General features: G+C 39.4%; 1 protein-coding gene across 1 annotated transcript; it reads right to left on the bottom strand.

Annotated features, from left to right (window-relative positions):
* Positions 1-1,932: 1,932 nt before the first annotated feature.
* On the bottom strand, positions 1,933-22,716 carry LOC140237055 (uncharacterized). The gene is made up of 2 exons (XM_072316996.1): positions 22,652-22,716; positions 1,933-2,392 (listed from the first exon to the last, which is right to left on the bottom strand). Exon 2 carries the CDS (start codon positions 2,374-2,376, stop codon positions 1,933-1,935), a length of 444 nt encoding a protein of 147 aa, XP_072173097.1. The 5' UTR covers positions 2,377-2,392; positions 22,652-22,716.
* Positions 22,717-25,115: the final 2,399 nt, after the last annotated feature.

Genomic DNA, 25,115 nt, shown 5'->3' with positions numbered 1-25,115 from the left:
TTTTGTATGATCCAGTATACTGTACTTCATATCTTGATTCCACAGAATTTAGAACACACCAAACTCATCTTACCTCGCCAAATGTGAAAAATCATTCACATGAAAATATCCACTTTCAAAGTATTCCATTCATCTGTCTGATTTTTCTAATGTCATTAAAGTGAACTTGAACAGCAGAGATCAAATCTGAAAGTAGAAGTATGAGTGGGGAGCTTTCAAATTTAACTCTTTGTATGCCTTGAGTTCTGATTAACATAGGAAACCTTCATAGGACTGTATGTACTGTCAGAAGTTTCAGGCACAAAAAGGGTTAACCAGTGTCAAAGATGAAATTCAATCACCGATTTGAAATGTTGTCAAGTGTACAGAAAGGTATTTCACATAGTACAGTTATATCACAGATTTGACAGGATGCAGACACAACAGTCCCAAACAAACTGTTCATTTCTATGGCACATCAACTGAGCTGTCTCCACTTTTACCCTAGGCTATCTCTGTTTTCACCAGATACTCAAAAGGGCAACCACTCCCGTTCTATTCCTACCCTCCCCCCCCCCCCCCATTTCTCTCTAGGGTATATTTCTCTCTCCCCCTCTTCCTCCCTATTTTTCTCTTTCCATCTCTCTCTAAAAATGCAAAAATTCGGGAATCTTTGTAAATGCTATCCATGACCCAATCTCGACCTGAAACGAATTCTCCCCGTTCTTTCCGTGAAGTATGCCATTATCTTGTCATGCCAGAGCAGCCAACTTCTGGCTACTCCTCAGAATCTTTTGTAAATTTCTTGAGAAGAATAGGAACAGACTGTGCATGAGGGTTGGCGCATTGCTTTCTAAAATCCATAGCAATAGCAACAACAATGTGTCCACAAGAAAATATGCTTTTTCTATTCAAAAAGACTTCCAAAAGACCAGCGAACTACTCTCTCAAAAGGAGCGAAAAAAAATGAGAGGAAGGAGGAGGATTAAACACAAAATGAATGATGACAAACGATCCTGCCACAGATCAAAGGCATCCATTGTCAGGAAATGGCAAAACATTTTTTATAGCTAAAAAATTTGAATGTAACTGACGCTTTTCATTTTTGTGGAACGAGATCAAACTGATAGGGCAAGTTTCCTTGAGGACAGAAGCAAATGAAAGGAGAAAGAACATCAGAGAGAGAGAGAGAACGTGAGAGATACAGAAAGATACAGAAAGAAGCAGAAGTATGAAGCACCGATGTTGCGAATGCCAACTGGCGTATTTCGCCATGGATGACGGATGCAAATAAAGAGCTAGTGTAATCGACAATCAGGTAACACATGGCCAGAAATCCTACATGCTTTTCCACAAGAGCATTGTTTAGAAAACGTTTCCAGTTTAACAAATCTGAAATGCATGGTCCTCCAAGCATGAAGTATATCCAGATCTGACAGAGTATAAAGATGAAGCTATGAAAATTGGAAATGATAAAAATCATTAAAATGTTTCAAGCAAGTGAAAATCTGTGAGTGTGTCCACTTCACCATATTCAGGTTTTCCTGCTGAGAGAAGTATTCGATTAAGAAGAACTTTGGAAATGTTTCTATTAGCATATTAATCTTACCAGCTCTTTACTTCATGATAAAACTTCAGCCCCAGAGAGGTTCATGGAAAGTATTCTATGCATATTGTGGTCCTTGGTTTTCAGTCTATACTGATCATATCTGAATCGCACATGCCTCCTCACTAAAAAACAAGAACTTACAAGAATGCTTGAAGCTTTTCCCTTGAAATATGCTCTTTTACTTCTAAATCAAATTGATTAATTTGATTTGATAATTAAATTGATTTAATTAAAACAACAAAACCATCGCATTTCTGCAAAAGCTGACTGGCTGAATTCTATTTTGTTTTGAAATACATTTCATGGGTGAATGGGAGGGGGGTGTTTGTTGGATCAAATGGAAATCATGTCTTACCCTTATTCTTTTCAAAGTGGCTGCCATCTCCATAGCTACCATTCACATCATCTTCCCTGTTCTGTTGCAGTCCATTTTTTAGCACCTCCGGCGGTTTGCCATTAGTGACGGCACAGCTCTGCGACGAGAGGGCAGGGAGGGGTTCCACGCTCCCACTATAGCCCCCATCCGTCTGCTCCAACCCTTCCTGCTTGATTGTCCGCATTTGGGGAATGGGTGTCTGCGAGGTGGAGGGCGGGCAGGGCGTGCCGCTCTGCACCCGGATGGGCGGGATCGGCCGGTCTCCGTGTGCCCCCAGCCCCATCTGAGTCTGGCCGGCGAGGGGCGGGGACGAGTCTGGAGGGGTACAACCCAGGGCGTGTCCGTTGCCGATCAGACTCTCGCTGTCGCTTCCTGGTGAGTGATGTTGATCTTGCTGCTGTTGGCTACTCATTGTTGCATCTGAAGATCTATGACGAGACATTGGGATAAAGAGGGAAACAAAATTTAATATCAGACACACCATACACCAACCTATAAAGGTGTGGTAATTTCCGGGTCCAAAGATATGTTTGCAGCTCCCCTACAACGTATTCACAAATTAGCTGAGGAAATCACATCATCAACTCACACCTTTCCCAATAGTTTGTGCAAAAAATAAGAAATAAAATCAACTGTTTTTTAGTTTGTAGTGAAGCAAGGAAGACTCTTTGACACACATACAAAAAAAAATCTGGTTTATCAAAATGATGAAATGCCGAATTCTACTGTATTCTTACTTCTGCAGCAATTTTGAAGAAACTTGTACCATCATTTCATAAGGCCAATTTGAGCATGGGATGAAATTGTAGTTTAACCAAGAACTTACAACTCATGATGACTGGAAAGGAGACTAATTTTCCTGTGAAAACAAAGCAATCCTGCTTGAATAAGTACCAGCACACAAACTTTTATTGAGCACTCTTCATTTTAATTTCAGTTCTGTATTACAAAATAATATGGTTGGGTGGTATATTTCCTGGCCAAAATCACAACCTTTACTCTGATTTGTTTTTGGTTGATGGAAACTGCATTTCAATTAAATTTTTTGGTCACAAGTCATTACTCATAAAAAAATTTATTTCCCAGAGCAACAACAACACATCTTTATGAGCAGATGGCAAAAAGAGATAGTGCTGCTTAAGTGAATTTCAATAAAGGAAAAACAAAACAATGAAATGCAGAATGAAAGATGAATTGATTTTTCTTCTTTTGCCGCAAGTGATTTTATCATTCTTCTTGCTTATTGTAGTAAAACTCTACAAATCTTGTATTGAATTCAAAAGCAGTAGTACAGATTCCAATGGTCAAGATGACCACTAGTGGAGGGTTCACACTGTTGATCTATTTCTGTAGCAAAGTCCTACATCTATGCAGAGCAAGCGAGACACGGACAGCGGCAAAAGAAAGGATGCATTGTCCAGAGGCAATAGACAGACACAAGCTTAGGACAATGGACACAACAATGGGACAGAATATCCAGGACAGTCAACTCAGAGGGTCAGTCAGTTGTAGCCACGAAAGGACGGACGGCACGCACTAGTGTCCAGTCTCATCTTTAACCTGTCGAGGATGAGTCCCAAGTATACTCAGGCAGGTGTCTATGGGAAATATGCATGTTGTAGCAAAATCAGTCCGTCCTCAACAGGTTAAGACTTGTATGATACACAAACTCCACAGCTGGGTGTTGAGCAAAACTGGACAAAAGTTACGAAAGTTGTCACGATTTCAATAACAAAACGGTCATCTAAGTTGTACACCCAGGTTTCTATGGGCAATATTACAATTGTCATCTTGGTCACATGACTGCACCTGAGTCATTGTCTACACAATACTTTTCTTACCCATTACTGATGCATTATCATCAATTTCTCATCGCCTTGATATGATAAAGACATTGAGGAGCTCAGGGGATAAGACCATGCTAATGCCCCATTTTAGAGTTTCTCAAAACGCAACACCAACCTCTGGAGGTTTACCTATGATGGGGATTCTGGAACGGTCATGGCACAAAAAACAAAACACAAGCCTGGAGGGAGTCTAGCGCAAGTCTGAGGTAAAGATTGCGCTGGAAAGCCTAGCGCAAGACCAGCACAACCTCCTGAGGGTGTCCTAGGCCCGTGCTACTGCAGATGAGAGGACTCTAAACAGTCTCGCCATGAACGTGACACACACTTCCAGTGACCTGCTTGTTCGTGGCACAGTGCGCATATTATGTGCGCATGAGAAACTGCCCGCCTCTCTCGAGGAGAAATGCACAACCACTGGTTTCCATAGAAACTTATACCGACTTTGTGCTAGATGACCAGGGGATTCTAAGCAGGGTCTCTCTCACCTCCCCCCCCCCCCCAGTCAGTATTTATTTTTTTTTAATGCTCATTTTCGTCTGCCATGTGCTCCAGAGGTCCTTCCAAGGTACTCCTAGACAAGGGGACTCTAAACAGGGTATTACCAGGGCTGCACACTAACCCATTTTGATTTCTACTGGTCTGACCAGTAGGTACCCAGTTTTTTCCATTTTCGTAACTGGTCTATTCCTAAAAAAAAAAAAAGTTACCAGTCCAACAGTAATTTTTACTGGTCACGGACTGTCGGACCAGTGCCAGTGTAGTATTACTCATGGGGTCCGTGGTTCAAGTCGGCTGCAAGCCATGGTTATGCCTCAAGGCAAGGCGCTATATACTCACTGCCTATGTTAAAGAAGTCTGTCACATACAATGTAAACTATTAAAGTCTCATAATGGCTTGTTCATACGAATTCAAAAAGATTCATGATGGCAGCATAAAGTAAATCCAATACAAGCACACAACATCATTATGGTCTTCATGATTTTGTGCAAGAAAATTTGCATACAAATGTAAGTATTGTGTCATCAGACATCTACTGAGAGAAGGAAATTTGAGTTCTATGTTTGTTTACATCACAGGGGCGGAGTTCCATGCAAGCAATATATCAGAGACACGGGAAAAAAGAATGAGCACTTGCTGTCCCCAATGGCGTAAATGTCAGATGACAATACTGAAATTCAATTAAAACCATTGCATATCCACATACAAAATGTCTGGTTTTTCACAATTTTCACTGATTTGTTGCACTGATTCCGTTTACTACAATAAAAATATAATTCTCATTGCAAAAAAAAAAAAAAAAAAAAAAAAGAAAATGAACAAAGAAATCCTACTTAACATCACATGGGATGCTCAGAATCACAGAATTCCTGGGAAAATTACAGGCTCCAAGTTCACACAGGAGAAGGGACAAAACAACAAACTTTAGAAGAATAATATTTAAACATTTCAACAAAAAAAAAGGAGATAGAGTGTATGTAATACAAAAATCACACAAAAATAAGAACATAGGAACATATTGTGGACCCTTCAATATACAGTACACAAGTTGCTGTTTTCTATAAGATCTTATCAGCCAGTTTACAGAGTACAGTGCTATTGGAGCATGTTAGAGATCAAAATGGCTGGTGTGGGACCCTGATGAAAAAGCAATCAATAATGTATATTGGGAACCATTTACTCATCGCCTTTGAGCGAACAGGGCAGTGACGAATAGAGGTGCACAGACAAAGCATTACCATTGATTAGGTAGTCCAACACTCAGTCCTATGCCATCTTACGTGTACATCCACACCAACATTTGTATTACAGTAAAGTAGAGCAGGGTTTTGCAATATTGGAAGAAGGATGTAAAATTGATAATACAAGCCACATGGACATTATTTGTTGTACAGATCTTTTGCACAAATAAATGTGAGAGCATTGATATAAAGAACAGAGAGATTCTTATTATATAATAGGTTTTGTGATGCAATGACACCATTAGGTTTACATGGAGTAATTGATTCAAAAGCGATGTCACAAGCTTTAATTTTCCGTTACTAACAAAATTCCATTCTAATCCTTTGATAAAATCTATAAACAAATAAATTTTCAAAGATTGCAAAAAAAAAAAATACAGGGTGCATGAATAAATGTATATAACATCAAAAAATCCACAAAAAAGTACAAGTCACAATATTTCATGTGCTCTAATGTTGCTGCTTTCATTCAATCCACATTTCTCTTTGGGTTTGGTTTCCTTTAAGTTATTTCATGCAGACAGGGGGACACAAATATCACAATTAATCAGATTTTTTTTCCTGTCGGAAAAAAAAAAATACCTGCTTCAGACAGTATACCCATGTAAATATATTATGGAGAGCTGAAGACTATTCTTCATCTATGACCCCGTTTACAGTGCGAGGCTCGGCCGCGGCCGAGCCGCAGCCGAGCCCAGCCCCCCCTTCAGTGTAAACGCGCAAAAGGCCAAATGCGAGGCCAAAATTGGCCTCGCATTTGGCCTTGCTCTGGAGGTGGTCTCGGCCGCGGCTCGGCCACGGCCGAGCCCTGCCTCTTCTTGGTGTAAACGCAAACTGGGCCAAATGCGCGGCCAATTGCGCGTCCAATTTTAGTCTGGCTTCCAAACCCTCTGCCTGTATCTTTCGCTATTCAGGATATTAACCCCCTCAACGTCAAAAACTAGTATAGTTTAAGGTGGTTTTGTCCTGCAAAGGATTTTTTCCTTTGGCAAAGGCCTTTGCCCGAACGGCGACTTCGTCGCCACGGAATTCATTGGCAAAGGGTCTGAAAACCAGACAATACCAAATTGCGTTGTTTACAAGCAGAGCGCCACTACGACAAAATATCGAAAGGTTTGAATCAAAAGCGCGGCCGAGCCCAGCAGTGTAAACGGACAAAATTGCGAGGCTCGGCCGCGCAATTGAGGCCGGACTTGGCCGTGGCCGAGCCGCGGCCGAGCCCGGCCCCGCACTGTAAACGGGGTCTATGGCTTCTGTCACAAATGTACACACTAGTAGTTATGTACATGTATGATGTACTATATGCATGGTTGTTTTAAAGTGTATGTACACGGGGTGACCAGATTAATGGAGAACATTCTATATGATATAGATATAGTACATACAGGCTGACCAGATCAGTGGAAAATTTTCTAGGTGGTATACAATGTAGCTACAGTACATGCATGCGACAGGAAATACATTATAGCTCACTCAATCTAGAATGATTTAACCCATTCCAGAAAATTCTAGGAAGTACTTACTTGACTGAGTGAGGCACTGTCCCTGTAGCCCAATGTGATTGGTAGTTAATTTTGGCAATGATGTTATGCACATAGTTAGGCAGTGAGTCATCCAGGATTCCTGGAACTTGGACTTGCTAGAATATTCACGTGTGTAGCTCCAGGTTGGAGAAAATTACAGAATGTACTAGAAAGGGGTGAATGGATAGTATATAAGCCGGAGAAATTCCGAGGTAGGCAGAGTACCTAACACCACTGCTCTGAGAGTTACATCACTTCTGGCTATGAAGCGACTTGTTATAGTCCGTCCTGTGTTACCTGCTGACCTGCTATACAAACTGTGTTTGTGGAGATAAGGCCTGGGAGACATTTTGCCTGCAGAGAATTAATTTGCCTACATTGGAGATAGACTCCATATTTTAGTGTCAACAGACATTATTACGGCAAAGCTGTGACGGGCTGGATTCCTTGCTGGACAATAAAAAGTGAATCATCATTCAACGCCTCGACTGGACGTGGTCGTCAAAACGTTTGGATTCTGCACGTTTCGCTGTGGATATATATCGTGGAGTTTACCCCGGATCTATACCGTGGACTATCGTAACCTGCGCCTTTGGAGTTACGTCGGAGGAATCATTCATCGGTGCGTCAAGGATCATTCATCGGTGCATCGAACATCGTATCTGAACATTCTCAAAGGATTACTTGATAACAAAACGTGTAAGTACTTCCACTACCGATTTACAGTTTCTATTGATCATTACTGTACTGATGTGAAAACCGATTACGAGTCTGTACCCACCATATCACTGTTAATAAACCGCCGGAACATTAGTTGATTGTTTCTTTTGTGCAATCATTCTCAGAGTGATTTTGGTCGTAACACTTCATGTTTTGCTGAATTTCTTTTCTTTTATGCATAACAGACAAAAAATCAATGTGAATCTCTGAAGTGACACTGCACTGGAGTTGAAGGACATTTTTTACCTAAGTATAGAATGGTTTGCCACTCAAAACAAGTGAAGTTATCCTTTTTAGTTAAGGGGATTCAGACATGAAACATTGCAACACTACGGATTGTTTTTGACCAGACCAAAATCAGTAGTCAGTCATGAAAACAGTTTTAACATATATGGTCTACTTGGGAAATAGTTCTGATTGATAAGCAGAACCTTGCTTAAAAGATCCACACTAGCAAAATATTTGCGAACTTTACGATATTTTTCCTGTGTGACCATGGCTAATGAAGACCTTTTACCCGTCTTGTAATACAGACTGCTAAAACACAGACCTAGAATACAATTTTGTAATTTTTTCACGCAACGAGCAGTGAGGCAATGACGTCATTCACTCAGCACATCTTCAGAACAATCTCAATGTCCAATTAATGTCAACAACATAGGTAGGTTAATAGGGTACCTTGTATCTCTTTTTTTTTTACAAGATCATAAAGATATACTAAAACTTTGAACCTTATTGCTTTCTGACGGCTCTCCACATCCAGTGATTCTGAACTAAAATAAAACAAACAAAAATGAATGGTGCTGGTAAAGTTATCATTCCAGTGAATAAAGACAACCGGTACTAGTACACTGTATTTGGGGGGGGGGGGGGGGGGTGCGAGAGAATGAAGTACAGTTTGGAAATTACACTTGCTACTCATTTGTCAAAAGCTGTTTCCACACTCCTGTGTCATGGATAGGATTTCCCCGGTATTGACTCCAGCATTCTTAGGGCTGACCCCTCTTTCTTTCTACCAAATGTTTTTGGATCCATCACCATCTGATCGCGCACAAATAGTTTTGCCGCCATCTCCCCCCACCACCATGCCCACACTCCCGCTTAAAGGTCGCAGCCCTTTCTCCGTTACATGACTTCCCTCCAGTTTTCTCATTTCATCATGCCCTTCGTTCTAAAATGAAGACTCAGTTTGAACGTACATCATACTGATGGCAACAGACATACAAAATTATGAGTGATATATTCAGTAAATAGCATGCATCCACAGCATTCTTGATTTATTGTGTTTAAATCATATTTCCATGTACATAGAGTATGAATATTGCTTAAATTTCATACTATGTTTTGTATACTGATACTCTTTGTTGTCAATGAAAAATGAATTATTTTGAGGGAGAGAGGTCTACAGTATTAAACACCATGTGTACATACATGTACATAGTCCATGCAGGGACAGTTACTTGGAAGAAGAAGACCCTAGAAAGACAAGAGTTGAAGAGGGGAGCGACATAGGGAGAGTGAAATGGGAGGGTTAATAGTAAAAAACATGATGTATTTGCGGCCTGAAATTTTCGCGAATTGGAGCTGACGGTCTTTTTCGTGGCAAGAAATTTTCGCAAATTGCTACTGGCGTTCAGCATATAGTGTAGACATGCATTTTAATTTCGCGAATCTTGGCGCTCACGAAATTTGCGAAATTAAAATGCATGCAAACATTCCTCATTTTACAGTACTAGTGACAAGTGGGGGGCAGCAGTGAGCTGGAAGTTGAAATTGCACTCGTAAAGATGGGAGAAAAGGAGACAGAGAGAGTCATAAGGAAGACTAGAGTGAAAATCAAGCAAAAGGTTTGGAAGTGATTGGGAGGAGAAAGATAAAACAGAGAGGAGGGGGAGAAGGAGAAGTTTAAGGTTGGAAAGTCATGGAGATAACAGAAAAGTATGTTTCACAAAATCATTACAAACCAGACCAATTTGGGAGGGGGGATAATTGGCAAATAACGTATCAGATGTATGCAATCAATCAGAACAAAACTTAAGAACATTGCCAATTTGGAGCATATGATATACAGTGTAACAATCCTCAGATATTGAAGAGGGATTTACACAGAATTCAAGATGACATTGGCTTTGATACTATGTGTCCCTACTGCACACACGACAGTGATTATTCGTACAAACTCAATCCAATAACCTCTAATTTATTCCCTTTTGTTTCACTGCACTTTTGATTCCAAATAACTCCCCTCTCCCCTCCTCAGAAAAATAGCGGTATTGTTTGCCACCCCACCATGAAATGGGTGTAAGAAAGATGAAGGGAGACCTTATACACCCCTGTTTTTGTTTGTTTGTTTTTTTTTACAGTATTTGCTAGGCTTTTTCTTTGCTGGGGAGGGGTGATGGGACCGGGGTTATCATTGTTAGGAAGGGCAATGTGAGAATCATGCTGTATTTCAGAGAACAGAATGAAAGTCATTGACAACGGCCAAAGAGTGTTGTGCCAAACAACACCAACCCATTTGCTTGCTGAACCCAAGACTGTCGCTGGTTCACGCTGTTTTCACACGTCATGCCGTGCGTAATTTGAATCAGGATCACAACGCGCGATTCTCGTGACGTATCACTACAATCATGATTCAGATGACACATTTTGGCCGCGTGTGTATGCAAACTGGAGTCGCGAAAGGTGATCTGAATCGTAATTCTAATCATGATTCCAATGATAGTCTGGAGGTGTTTTCCAATCACAATTCTCCAGAATTACTGAACAAAACAAATGTGTGTGTGGATTGACCTCCAAATCCTGTTTTGGGGGCACAGCTTGCAGTGACCTTTCAACCACTTCCACAGAAAAACCGTGCTCGTCAAATGCTCAAACCGCAGTCAAAGCGCACTACTTACTGCTCAAAAGTGATTGATGGGAACTCGGAAAGAAGCCGCTCCTCCTCTCCTCGCTCTGAAATTCAAAACTGCAGAATCCACGAAGACTTCCTTGGTCACGTGTATCGACGATAATTCTAACTGTAATTGTAATTCAGCAATTACGTTTCTTAATCCGTGTGAAAACGGCCTCAGACGACTTGACAAATGGTCTACTCAGGTTGCAACTGTTTGTCAATTGTGTACTTTGCAAAGATCAACTCTTCTCCCCTGAACTCTCAAGTAACTGCCATTTTTTATAGGTTCACTGTGAAGCCTCAAATATGAAAACTTATGGTACGGACCATTTGATCTTGAACGTGCGACCTCTGGGGATTTTCTATTTCTTTTTGCAGAGAACCATTAAATTTCTTAGCTGCTCTTGATGCAAGTCTCACATGTCATTAGACAGAAGATAAGAATGCTGATAATTTGTGGCAATTCACCAAATACAAACAGATATACAGTGTACATTGTACATGTATCTTACACAAGTATGTAATCACACAAAATAATAGCACATTATACCAAGTCATGGTGTTTCAGATGCAAATATGTAGTGTGTGTGTGTGTGTGTGTGGTGGGGAGTGTAAATCACACATTCACGTTTATTTTTAGTTTTCAACTTGCAAATATTGACAGCAATTTCAGATATGTTTACATGATTACATCATGCTGGTGTCTGAATGAATCCACAACCCTAAAAGCCAATATGAAAAGACACACCAGAGTCACTTCTAGGAGTGCCACAAGAAATGAATAACATCACAGGTATGTACATCTGTCTGCATTGTTTTGCCATGAGACATGGAGGAGGTTTCACAGTTACATAAGAACTCGTTTGTAATCACAGTCCCAATAGGTGTTCAGTATTATGCACCGAACCCACACACTGGACCATAGTTCATTCTCTTTGCCAACTGCTGACAGTAAACAAAATTTGATACAGAAAGTGTGAACTCTACAGTCATATGTTAATCAACTCTCCATGTGCTTACATTGTAGGGCCTACATGCAAGAGTGCATGCACATATCGTGCTAAAGGGTATCAATGTCAAGCTACTGTACATTGTAGGTCAAACAGTTTAGACTGCCTTTGTACACCAAATTACATAGAAACTCAATTTTAATACAAACAAACATAAACAAAAAACAATAAAAGACAAGACAAAACAAAACAATAACTTTGAGGCCACAACTGGCTAAGCATGATGTGAAATGTGTTTAAGACTATAGTATATTCCAGTTTGTTTTCAGACAAAAGTACAAGCAAGAACTTGAATTGCATGAGATGGGTTTCTGTTCAAAATACATCAACTGTAGAGTTTTTCTGCAAGTCTGAAAACCCCAAGAGCTCATGCTGTCTGCCCTGACCTCACCTCACAAACCACACATCTACCCAGAGCGATTGGGGAAGGTTTGCAACGTCTTCTGTCATATTGGCTCTCCATCAATTGTATGTTGACTGACCGAGACAAGGACGATAATACAGCTTGACATGCACAACACACACAGGATCAAAACCCAGATATATGTTTGTTTCTCATCTTACACCATCATGAGCACACATGCTGCTCACACAGTACACGGTGCATATATACGTGTACAATGTTTGAAGATTATAGCTAATACGCCGCACAAATACGAATGGACCAGATCAGGCCAACATGCATGCAGTGGTCAAAATTGGTCTGGCTTGTGAACTACCACAACCCCAGCATGATGACAGCAAACCGAATAATTTCAATAGGGAGAATGATATGTTATGTATATCCTCTCATGCCAGACAATTTCCCCATTTTTTTTTTTTTTTTTTTTTGGGGGGGGGGCTTTCTCTGGATCAGCACAGGCTAAAACATGACAGGATTACAAGAGTGTGCTAAATTTGACCTTTTTCTTTCTCTGAAAAAAACAAAACAAAACAAAAACTGGCTGTACAGCAGTCAGGGATGACAACCTTGTAAACACCATATTGCAGTATTCTGAGGGCTGAAAAGGCATATTTTTTGTGGAAAACAGCATTTCGACCTTTCCTGTAACAGATACAAGTATGTAATACCAGTAAAAATATATTTTCCATGAAAACTGTACAGTGTTTTTGCGAGCACAAAAAAGCACAAAATACTGCAAAAAAGTAAGAGTTGGCATCTCTGAAAACTGTAAAACAAGAAATTTTCAAATGGAACTTTCATGAATTTCAGGAAGTCGTCAAGATTCACAAATGTAAAATGCACACAAAGGTGTTTGACTACACAATGCATAGAATGCTACTGGCAATTCTCGAAAGTTTCATGCTGTGAAAAAGGCCATCAGCTCCAATTTGCAAAAGTTTCATGCCGTGAATGTTTCTAGTTTTACATAATCTAGGGATAAAAGAGCCTTCACCTTGGAGCAAGTTTGTGTTTCACTTTCCACAGACAGCAAACATGAATTAGGGCGTTTTAGCACAGGAAATGACTGTACTGTAACTGGATATCCACAGCCAATTTATGTCAAACCCCATTTTATAGACATTGAAGAGACATCTGTTTACACAATATGTACTATTGTTTTGAAATTGTGTCCTGAAATATATGACTTAAACAACTTGACGTGTTGCTAAAAATATCTTCTTCTTTTTTTGAGAACTGAATGATGAAAATCATGTTCTTTCACACAATGACAGAATCCCAAATAGACTTGAATGGCTAACTCACACCTAGACCCTGGACCATGGTTACCATGGAAACCACATGCGCATGGAGTCAAAAGTCACATGATCTGTTTACAATGCTGTGCTACATCACGTCATGCGAGTTGTGCTCTTGCATTAATTTATGACATGTGTAAGTGCATCCTAAATTCTCGACATGGCAGATTTGTGAGTGATTCTCTCTTCGATGGCGTTCGTCTGCGGCGACAAGTGGCAAGACAGTCAGAAATGCAACATGGCAGACTCCTTGTTAATCCACAATCTCTTATGAAAGTCTTTTTTTATTCTTGTTTTATTATTATTCCTATGCACCTATTTGTATAATTTTTCCTCCTTTTCTGTATTATATGCCTTCTCTCTTTCCTCCTACCCCTATTTTCATTGTCTGGGGGGGGAAAAAAAAGCAGTCTATCAAATCAGTATCAGATGTCCCACTAGCTGACACATACTACCATACTTTCGTACAAGTACCAAAAATGTTTGATTTGAATACAAAATTAAGTGCATCTCATTTCAGTACATGTACACTGACTGTGTCATCCCCAGAAATCAAAATTAAAAGACACAAGAAAATGATACCATTTCAGACCAGCTAATAATCAACAGGAGCAGTACCCACATACTTTCTTTGGGCTAGAAAGCCTTTGATTAAAACACCAGCAAAGATTTGAGATAAAGTTACCCTCCTCATTCTGAGGGTGACCCCTCCTGATCATTGAATGGACATTGAATGGAAGAATCTCAAGAGAGACTCTCCCATTGAATCATCATTGAAGGGTGGTGAATAAGCCAGTTCGTAATTATGAATTGTACCTCATGTACACATTGACCAGTACAAATGACCTTTCTTTTTTCTCAGTTGGTTAGGCACTTCACTCGTTTTCAAAGAGACATAATGCATAAGCTTGCCCGATGTAACAATTTATGGAATACATATTCAAACAAAGAATGAACTCGCGTTTAGACCAGGTGACCCGAATGGCCGAGTGACATTTCAGGAGGCATCCATTTCATTGTTTTGCATTGAATCCATGAACAACATTTTCTTTTAATATTGCCAATACCATGCAGGCTTGCTGTCAGGTGGATGTGCTGGCAAGCATCATCTAGTCTATATCAATACTGTAAGGACATATGAATAATCATCACATCACAGATGCTTATCTCAGTGAATTAACAAACCAAAATGCCTGTTGTCACAAATGACCTTTTTCTGCTTATGCGCAAAGTGGAACTAAAACTGGTCTATTCACTTGTGCTGCCCAGTAGCTCGACATTGCCCATGCTGTGATATACAGAACTTGCTGTCTTTGAGTGGTTGTGTTTTTTGTGACTTTCGTTTTTAGATTAATCTTTTTTTCTCTCTCTCTCAGTATGAAAGGTGTAATCTTCCATTTTGGGTTTGATCAGTGAGAGTTCAATGAGGAACCAACTGGAAAATTTGGTCTGAAAGGGTGCAGAAGAGAAGTAGGAGTACATGTAAGTATCTCCGCCTCTCTGTTATCTGTTTGGGAGCAGACTCCCTAAATTCCTGACATCGTTCTGATGTCAAGAACTGTGTCACATTGTCCCAGTTTGAAGAAAAGGAGGGAAAAAATATGACAGGACAGTCAGGTTGGCGAAAAGCAGGCATCCTCTCTAACCACCCCACCCCTCTAAATCCCCATTCTATTCCCTCTCTACCCCATCCCCTCTCCATCCCACCCCTCTCTACCTCACCCCACCCCTGCTACAACCCCATCGGATCCCCTTTCTCCTGTGTACTACTGTGATAGTGCTGGTTCTGCTCAAGTCTTGTTTACCCTGCACCTGTGTTACAATCTGGCCTATGGTGCCCACTGGTACAGCTCCATCGAAAGCGCCAGTACAGACAGAGAAATGAAAGAGTCTCTCCTCCACCTCCCTGGGTACAGACTGGAAGATTTTCCCCAGTTGACAAGTGGCATTACTACATGGACAAGCAGGATTGCTACATATGCCACTTTGAGTTATTGAAGCACAGCAATGCGGCAAGAAGGCAACTTGTTGAAACTCACATGTAGAGGAGTCTACTTTTTTTTTTCATTGTTTCATTTTGTTCAAGAAGCAAATGCAAATTCTTACAACTCACTTGGGTGCCTCTTCTAAAGACAAGAAGGTACATAGACTTGTAGTAGTTGGCATCACTGCAATATCTCGAAAGCAGCCTTTTTATCGCCTTTTCTTCTGCTTCTTCTTCTGGTCTAAAAAAAAAGTCTGCCTCCGTCAATAAGCTGAAGATTCTTGCAGACTGTAAGAATCTGGAAGAAGGCACCTCAGAACCAAAGCCACATCATTTCGACACAGGAATTATCAGTTTTCTGCATCATGATGCAAAAATCCATTTTACTTGCCACCATTCACACACGCTATTAAATGCAGGGCAAATCATTTTGTGTCATCATATCGTCACATGATCCAGGGCATCCAAGTTTGTGGACCTACAACTGTACTATGGCCAGCTGCATGATGGGAATAAAAGAATTGGCAATGTCTCTGTGTGCTACCAGGCAAATTTTTCAAGATAGTTTTTAAAACAAAAATCAAGCAGGACTAAAGTTTGTATCACAAAAAATGATAAAAATTCAATTTTTCGAGTGTAAACGTAAAAAACATAAATGTTATTCTTGGCTCAATTTCAGACTGTGGCACAATTGTGTTGGAATAGAAAAACTGGACATTTCAAAATTTTATATGATACACACAACTTGTAAATGGCAAATTGTGAGGCAATGACATCATCAACTCACTATGTGCATAGCTTCATAGTTACTGTCCAAAAACTACATTTATAAAGACAAATGGAAATTTACAATTTCATAACTTTCCTATTTTCTATCCAATTTTGATTAAATTTTCACTGTTGTGCTTGTAATATTCTACTTTTCTTTTTAGACTAACATCTGACTGGTCCATGCCAAAGTCCCCCTATAAAGATTTATCAGTTATGCTGCATAATAAATAACATTATCCATATCCTTCACGACAGTGAGGGTTGGGTGCACTGGTGTAAGGCTAAAGTTCAAGTAGATTTCTGGGGAAAGAATGACTACATACAGTATATTCAGAGAGAACTGGCAAAAGTTTGATCAAATACTGAAATAATGGACTGAACTCTTAACATGCTAAATGATAAAATGTGGCTTTATTCTATCAATGAAACATGAGTATCCAACAACAGCTTTTCTCTTTTTTTTTTTTTTTTATTTTGGGGACATTCTACAACATCAGAACTACATTCTCTTTCATTCCATCACTTCAAATACCTGCCATATCCGCAACTTCGATTTAACTTCCTTGCCATTTGGGTACCAAAATAGCAAGAAGTTATTTGAGGCAATTTAGGGCAGGCAACAACAGCAAACGCGTCTACATGTCTGCTTGGCATCAATTTTACGGTCCAGTTATGTGGGTTTTCCACTGGATACATTCGGCTGAGGCTCTAGCTCAAATTTCTGCACCTATCCGTCACTAATAGGAGAAGGCAGTTCCTTATTACCGACAAAACAATGCAGGTTCCCTGGAAACCCAAGTCACATTCTTGAAGGCTGGCTGAGGTTCTATTCAACACACCAATGCATGACCAGGCACAGATTATGCCTTGTATGAATACAAGAACTTGAGACAATTCAGAAAACCCAGGGCTCTACAAAAGCATCATATGTATGGAATGTAAATGGTCTCTCGTACAATGTACAAACTGGCAGTTGCATGTGTACATGACAAAACTTCTTGTATTGTTGGCTGAATCAAACCAAATAAATTTGAAATATTGTCAAATCTGATGAACCGTCATGAGGTGTGCCTGGAAAGCATACAAGCTCAATTTTGCTCTACCCTTACAAAGACTCAAATGCTCTGAGGTAGTTGTACTATGAAAAGAATGAGCTCGCTCCAAACTACTACAGTACGTATACATACTGACTATGATAATTTCTAACCCCCCCCCCCCCCATACAACTTCTAGATATAGATGCCAATAGGTAAATGTCTTCATCTCAAAATGCAGATAGTCTGCAGCACACACCACAAAAATAAACAAAGTTTTGAAAATCAGCTCATTATGAGTACAAATGGTGTTTTCAGGTACTGAAGTCTTACAACGTATTTCATTTGTATCTTCAGCTAATAACATAAAATTTGCCTGAGCAGGGCTCGGCATTACTTGGTATCCTGGTGGCCCTGGACCACCAAATATTGGTGTCGGCAACCAAATTTATCTTTTGGTGGCCCAAACGGGCAACCATGATTGAAAATGGGTTGTTTCTTTTGCTTTTATTTTGGGCCACTACATATCTTTTTTGGGCAACCCAAATTTCAGATTTGAAGATATTAGTGGCCTGAACAGGCTATACCTGACAAAAAAAGTTAGTGTCGAGCCCAGCTGTGATTCTATAGTGACTGCGTGCCACCTACAATGTATAGGGGAAGGAAAGATAATATATTTTTTAACTAATGTTTTTCTTTTCTGGTTGTTTTTCCAAAAAAAAAATAATAATTCTGACCTGCCAAGGACCGTGAAGGGGTACAAATTGTACATGCCAGCTCAGACAAACACAAGGTAAGTTTTTGAAACCACTGCCCTGCTCTATATAGAGAGCGGGAAACACACTTCCACAAGACAAACAATTTGGTCTCTACAATATGTCTCAGGAGCAGACATTTTCCCTTCTATTGGGGAAAATATCTATTTTATGCGAAGTCAGACTAGAACGCTTAACATTAGTATAAAATAAAAAGAATGTTGAAACATTCCAAATATTCACTATCAAAATTGTCATTTCTGTACTTACATGTCCAATGAAATATACATTTGGCATAGGATTACATCTCAAGCTACCGTGCAGGAACTTGCTGTTAAAATTCTTTGCCTTTGTATGAATCTTTACTTAAAACTTTAAAAAAGTGACAAAAATTATCTACCTCAGTATCAAAAAAAGTCACTCAAAACTTTATGAAAAGCTGGGGCGGATCGAGGAATTCTGTAAAGGGGGGCACCTTCACAAAATTAAAGGGGGTGCACGCGCCCCTCCATTTTTTTTTTTTTTTTTTCATTTCTTGTGCTTTAAAATCAAAGGGGGTGAGCACCCGGTGCATTCCCCCCTGGATCTGCGCCACTGAAAAGAGTGATGAACAATGCAAATACTGCAATTATTTGGCCAGCAAGCAATGTCCTCAGATCTAAAAAAATAATAATAATAAATAAAAAAATAAAAAATAATGATAATGCAAATAAATCACTTCAAAGCAAAAATCAAACAAACAAAAACAAAGCAAAAACAAAAACAAATAGGCTCTCAATCGAAAAACTGTACATTAGTACAATATTCATCGCATAATCGGGACAGGTTGGGAGTAGCAAACACGGCCCCTTTAAGCGGGGTGCCCGATTTCGCGATGAGCACTCACCATACACTAACGGCATACGACATGTACATGTAGTGCACACACACACACACACACACACACACATGCATACTGACGAACTGTACATGTACATGAATACACAACCACGCTACCCCTCGGCGCGACCCTCTAGCTCTCCCTGCACATGGCTTTGCTTAAAAGGGGAGAAGAATGTTCGCGAAAGCATGTGTTTCGCAATGGCATGGATACTTATACAGTGAAACCCCGTTATAACGAGTTCGGTTATAACGAGGAAACGCTTATAACGAGGTGATCGCGTCGGTCCCGTTTTCCTTTGCGTGTAAACCTATGGCAGAACGAATCGGTTATAACGAGTTCGGTTATAACGAGATTCCGGTTATAACGAGGACAATTTCGGTGCATCAAGCAATGCTTATAATGGCGGCCCTCTGCATAATCGTTTCTTAACTATAAATGCTATTCTTATCACTGCTGCATAGACATGCATATTGTATATTATATTTCTTTCATATCGTTGTTTATGCAAGTCAAAAGACTGTGTTAAATTCATTTTATATATTTCCTACATGTTCATGATTATGTACTTATATGTATCGCGGTTTATGCAAGTCAAACGACTCTGCGTTGAATTTACTTTGTATACTTCCTGCATCTTCATGATCATGTAACTTATGTATATTGATTTGCAGAAAATAAAGTATCTATCAAACAAACAAATCATGATAAAGAAAAACATTAGCAATTTGATCGGATGTAACGAGGTTCCATTTCTTGACTAAATTGCCGCTTTCAAACACGCGACAAACGAAACCCTGAAAACCGAAATCACGCTATCCACGTCTTTTTCCGTTTTGCAGAGAACCGTTCCTTCCATGTTTTCTTCTAAATCACGAGACAAGACACAGGAATGTCTTCCGATGTTCCTACTAAATCATTAAACATAATCATTCGATTTTCTTTTCCGCGTAGTATACGCTTGCATGATATTAGGGCAGACCACACCGCAACGAGAAATAAAAAAGATAACGCATTCAAAAACTTTTCATGTAGCGACACTTGTAGCCAAAAATGGACAACAATTGGAATGCGTGTGCAACTCATTATTATATCCTTTCCATTTTTAGTTCCGACTTCCAGTTCTTTTGCTGCTTAGCAAATATGAGTGTGGATGATAAAGCCGAAATGATTAATGAAATCATCGCGATCCCGTCGGGTGACAGTAGCGTAAAAATAGTTGAATAACGCATGTTAACCTCCTTAATTGGTGTTCAGAAAAAGAAACGAACGCATTTATTAATTTGAATAGATCTGGATTTGTTCATTATCATTAACAAAATTTTGATAATTCAAATATGAGTGTGTATGATTAAAGCCGAAATAATTAATGAAATCATCGCGATCTCGTCGGGTGACAGTAGCGTAAAAATAGTTGAATAACGCATGTTAACCTACTTAATCGGTGTTCAGAAAAAGAAACAAACGCATTTATTAATTTGAATAGATCTGGATTTGCTCATTATCATTTAACAAATGATAATTCAAATATGAGTGTATATGATTAAAGCCGAAATAATTAATGAAATCATCGCGATCTCGCCGGGTGACAGTAGCGTAAAGTAGTTGAATAACGCATGTTAACCTACTTAATCGGTGTTCAGAAAAAGAAACAAACGCATTTAATTTGAATAGATCTGGATTTGTTCATTATCATTTAACAAATGATAATTTAAATATGAGTGTGTATGATTAAAGCCGAAATAATTAATGAAATCATCGCGATCTCGCCGGGTGACAGTATAGCGTAAAAATAGTTGAATAACGCATATTAACCTACTTAATCGGTGTTCGGAAAAAGAAACAAACGCATTTAACAGTTCAAGGATGTACAAAACGCGAAGAGATTTTCGAAAGAAAGTAAAGAACGCATTTTTAATCCCGTCGGACGCAACGATCATACATTGTATAAAATTACAGCCGAAATGATTCATGAAATTATCGAATTCCCGCTGGGCTCCAACAGCGTAAAATACCTCTCAAGTTAACGGTAAATAACGCATGTATGTTACTCTGAAATTATCGCGATCTCGCCAGGTGACAGTAGCGTAAAAAATAGTTGAATAAGCATGTTAACCTAGAAACAAACGTATTTATTTGTTTGAATAGATCTGGGTTGTTCATTATCACAATTTTAACACTGCATTTCACAATGAAGATTTTTCTTTCTTTCAGAATGGTCTATGAGGTACAGATTTGCGTAAAAAGGATCACAACGTAACCTTCCACATTCAATCCTGTCGCATATTTTTCAAGAACGGATGAACAAAACGCGAAGAAATTTTCGGAAGAAAATAAAGAACGCATTTTTAATCCCTTCGAGCGCAACGATCATAAGATTATATTGTACAAGATTACAGCCGAAATGATTCATAAAATCATCGCATTCCCACTGGGCACCAACAGCGTAAAAATACCTCGCAAGTTATGGTAAACAACGCTTGTACCCGTATTTTACTCTATTTGCGCTGGTGTTAGGAAAAATTAACAAACAAGAATTACAATAAAGAATTATCTCATTTCAACATCTACTTTTTCGTCTAATTCACAAATAATTTCCCTTTATTATCTCAATAATAATGATCCATAATAATTGTGTAATAACAACGCAAAGGATGGGTATATTCCGATGTCGTGCTTATGTTTTTCTTTGTTTTTGATGCGTGCGGTTATAACGAGGTACCGGTTATAACGAGGTAATATCGCCGGTCCCACGGACCTCGTTATAATGGGGTTTCACTGTACACGACGCTTTCGTGGCTATACATGTACGTGTACTGGATGGACGGAGGTCAAAACACACCAGTCCGAAGCTTGCTTTGTAAGTTCGAAGTAAACGACAGCTGATAGGGAATCTTTGAAATATTGTTGTGGTGTTTTGGTAGATTTTTTGTGTAAAATATCAACAAAATCAAAGATCGCTTGAAGAAAAATTGTCCCGTTTATCAGAGGTCCCCGCCCGATTATCCAGTGAAAATAACATGCATTGGAAATGTTTCTGGAAAGCGTATGTCATTTAAGCGAGGTTCCCGATTATCAGATGCCCGATTATGCGATGAATACTGTATAATATTATCCATATCAAAGACAGGAGAACAACTTTCAATTTGAGATGTCACACCACATAAACCAGGAATATCATTTCACATTTTGTTTTCCTACTTCCACCAAGAAATGTACATTATTCTCTGGTCATATTAAATGATGAATACTTTCACTCATGCACACATACATTGTATGTGCTCATGAAGTAGTACCAGATTTCAAGTTCATTTCATTGTGCATTTAATAAGTATTATCATTAAGAAGCAACCCCTTGGAATTTCTGACTGAACAGGAATGAATCTAATAATTTCTAATTGAGTTTCATAACAGGTGTATATAATAAACAGGTGTTTTGCAGGCTGTCTATCACTACACTGGTCATGCATGTTGTCATCAGGTGTAAAAATGCAACATAAATGTCTAGAAAGGAATACAATAAATCCTTAGACGAAAGTTTCGTACAAAATATAAATTGTATGAGTGCACTTCCCTAAATTTCTGAAACAGTTTCTTCCAAGGAGCGATCACAGCAGAGAAGTTAGCAGTATCACTTGAAACACTAGCGTGTCGCTGGGCCCGCTCGCTTACCCACCAACCGGGAGAGGTTGGGCTAGCTCGCAACTTGTAACCCGGCTAGAATTTCCCATGCGAATTGATTCGTGTGTTGTTTTTTTTTTACGTGCGAAACCAAGTTTAAGAACTGGTTCTTCAAATTCGGAATTGCCAAACCAAACAGACTTACTTCCAACACAAATCGAAGTCTCCTCGGTAATATCCACTTGAGTCATTTCCAGTAGAACAGAACAAACACTTCGGACGAAAGTTCATATACTGTCTCCTGTGAATAGTGTTCCATCAGTGACAGTTGATAGTAAAATTCCCTGGAAAATGTCCATACCGCGGTGTTTTAGCTCCACACTCAAAACTCAATGATTGACTCCAGCACCTCTGAAAGGTTACTTGTTGCCTGAGTGAGTATGTGTGTGTATGAATGTGTGTGTGTGGCTGTGTGTGTAACCTGTTGGGTAGGACCGTGCAATGGCCTATTGGCGGACGGGAGCTCGCTCCCAGTGGCCGAGTGGGGAGAAGGGACCCATTCTTTCACGTACGTACAGGTGCGCTGGTGGCGGTGAACGAGTCGTATCTTGCCGCGGCTGACGCCAATTTAGTTTCCATGGATATGGCGCGAGGATAGTCGTGGTACCCGTGCCTGTGTGGCGCTGGCAACACCGGAAGAAAATTTTCTTTTTAAGGACGGGGCTTTTGGGTTCCTAATGGGGTAGATAAACATTGATTGTTTGATTTTTTTTTTCAGTACCTTTTTTTTTTTTTTGGCTTGGCTTGTTGTCTACGTAATCGTACAGTACCTGTTTGCTTGAATGTCTTGAGATCATTATGCAATCTATCTATACTTCTTTTATTGATACTGACAGTAAATCGGAGACCCACTTTCATAATGTCAGCAGTACGCCACGTTTCCCTTCAAGAGGGTAGATGTAACTTGTAACCGCAAGGATTAGATGGTACAAGGCTAGCCATTTACCCACATTCTCGACATGAGTTTTAAGTTAACAGTTAGTCTTGTGCCACACTCCTGAGAACAGTCGGTTTCTGAGTGGGAGAATGCAGATGCCGAGACGTACATGTCTGTGAAGTGGAAAGCGCTCCGTCAAGTATAACCGCAAGATGGCGTTATACAATAACTTTGTCCCGCCTCCTTGTAGGAATGGGTCTTCGCGGAATTCAAGGATGACGCTTTCCGTGCAAAGATCCCAAATGCCATGTTAATGGTTTATATTCTATAAATGATCTGTTGTAGATCTGTGTGTGAACTTTTCATTATTCAGGAATGTTAGGTAATTCAAAGAACTTTATCTCTCTTTCTCTCTCTCTAATAAAATGTCCCGTTGCAGCATATCATTATCTCACCTCGCTATTTTTGATCAGGATAAAGTCACTGAGACGGGACTAAATTTTGCTTTTTCGTAAAATAACAGTTGCCCTTTTTGTGGATTTTTTTTTTTGCGTATGAAATTGATGACATAATTTGGTTGACTCACAGAACACCTATGAAACAATACAAACTTATCGATTTGGTTAATATGAATTGGGATTGGTGACCATGAATATCATCCTTTTTTTTTCGTAAGTATACGTTGTATATTGCAACTGGGGACCCACAATCTACAAGCTTCGCTTTTCAGTGGGTCCTTCATCTCCATCCTCTGACTGGTTTATCATTATAATGCTTACAACTATGATCCCCTTATAAAGTATGTCTCCACGTTGTATTGACTATGTACTTATGTTGATATTCTGTGCTTTCATGTACACTGTGCATATACTGTACTAGTAATACGTTGCAATAGAGAAAAAAAAATCTTAAAGGGATGATATAGTTTTGGCTGAGATCATTTGGGCTTCAGGTTTCTAACTTTTTTGTGAGATGAGAGACATCTTATGAAATATGAAATAGCATACAATTCTAGGAGGAATTCAAAGTTTATTTGACGAAAATTGGTTTTGAAACAATGTCCTAATAAAAGGCGGGACCCTGCTTTATAGGACCACTTTGTTTAATTTCTTTTTGGATATCTTCATCGAACAAACTTTGAACTTCTGTTAAAATTGTATCTTTAATATTTCATACGGAGTTTACAATTACCTCCCTCTCTCTCAAAAAAAAAGATGAAATTTGAATCCCCATCTCAAAAACTAAACCAGCAATTTTCCTAATGAAATCGAATCGACAACTTCAAAGAAAAAGATACACATGGGCCTTGCATTTCCTATTATATACATTCATTTTATTCTCTCTGTGGTCACTCTCTCTTTACAGGCCTATATAATGCTGTTCTGAACAAGGGACCTGAGGTTCTACTTTCTCTGGTAAATGTATTGCACAGTGACTGCTACCGTGCAATTACATTTCTTATGTTGTTGTCTGCACGGCATTGCATTTCTGACGTATAAATCATAATCCAAAGCCAAAATAATGAGCCCTCTGCTGTTCCGGAACAATCGCTACAAAATAAGAATGTGCGATATGATCTCGACTTTACTAATTTGAGGATTTTTGTCAACTATAAATGTTGATACAGAGGAGAGATCTGAGAGAGAGAGAGAGAGAGAGAGAGAATATAAAGAGGGATAGATAAAATGACACACAGACCTACTAACAAAGAGAGAAAATGAACAGGGAAACA

Source organism: Diadema setosum, chromosome 13 (genome assembly GCF_964275005.1).
Source record: "Diadema setosum chromosome 13, eeDiaSeto1, whole genome shotgun sequence".
Lineage (NCBI taxonomy): Eukaryota > Metazoa > Echinodermata > Echinoidea > Diadematoida > Diadematidae > Diadema > Diadema setosum.
This window is presented reverse-complemented; position numbering and strand designations above follow the sequence as displayed.

What these genes read in the sequence shown, in the direction of transcription:
- LOC140237055 (XM_072316996.1), bottom strand. Translation starts at nt 2,376, where the DNA reads ATGAGTAGCCAACAGCAGCAAGATCAACATCACTCACCAGGAAGCGAC.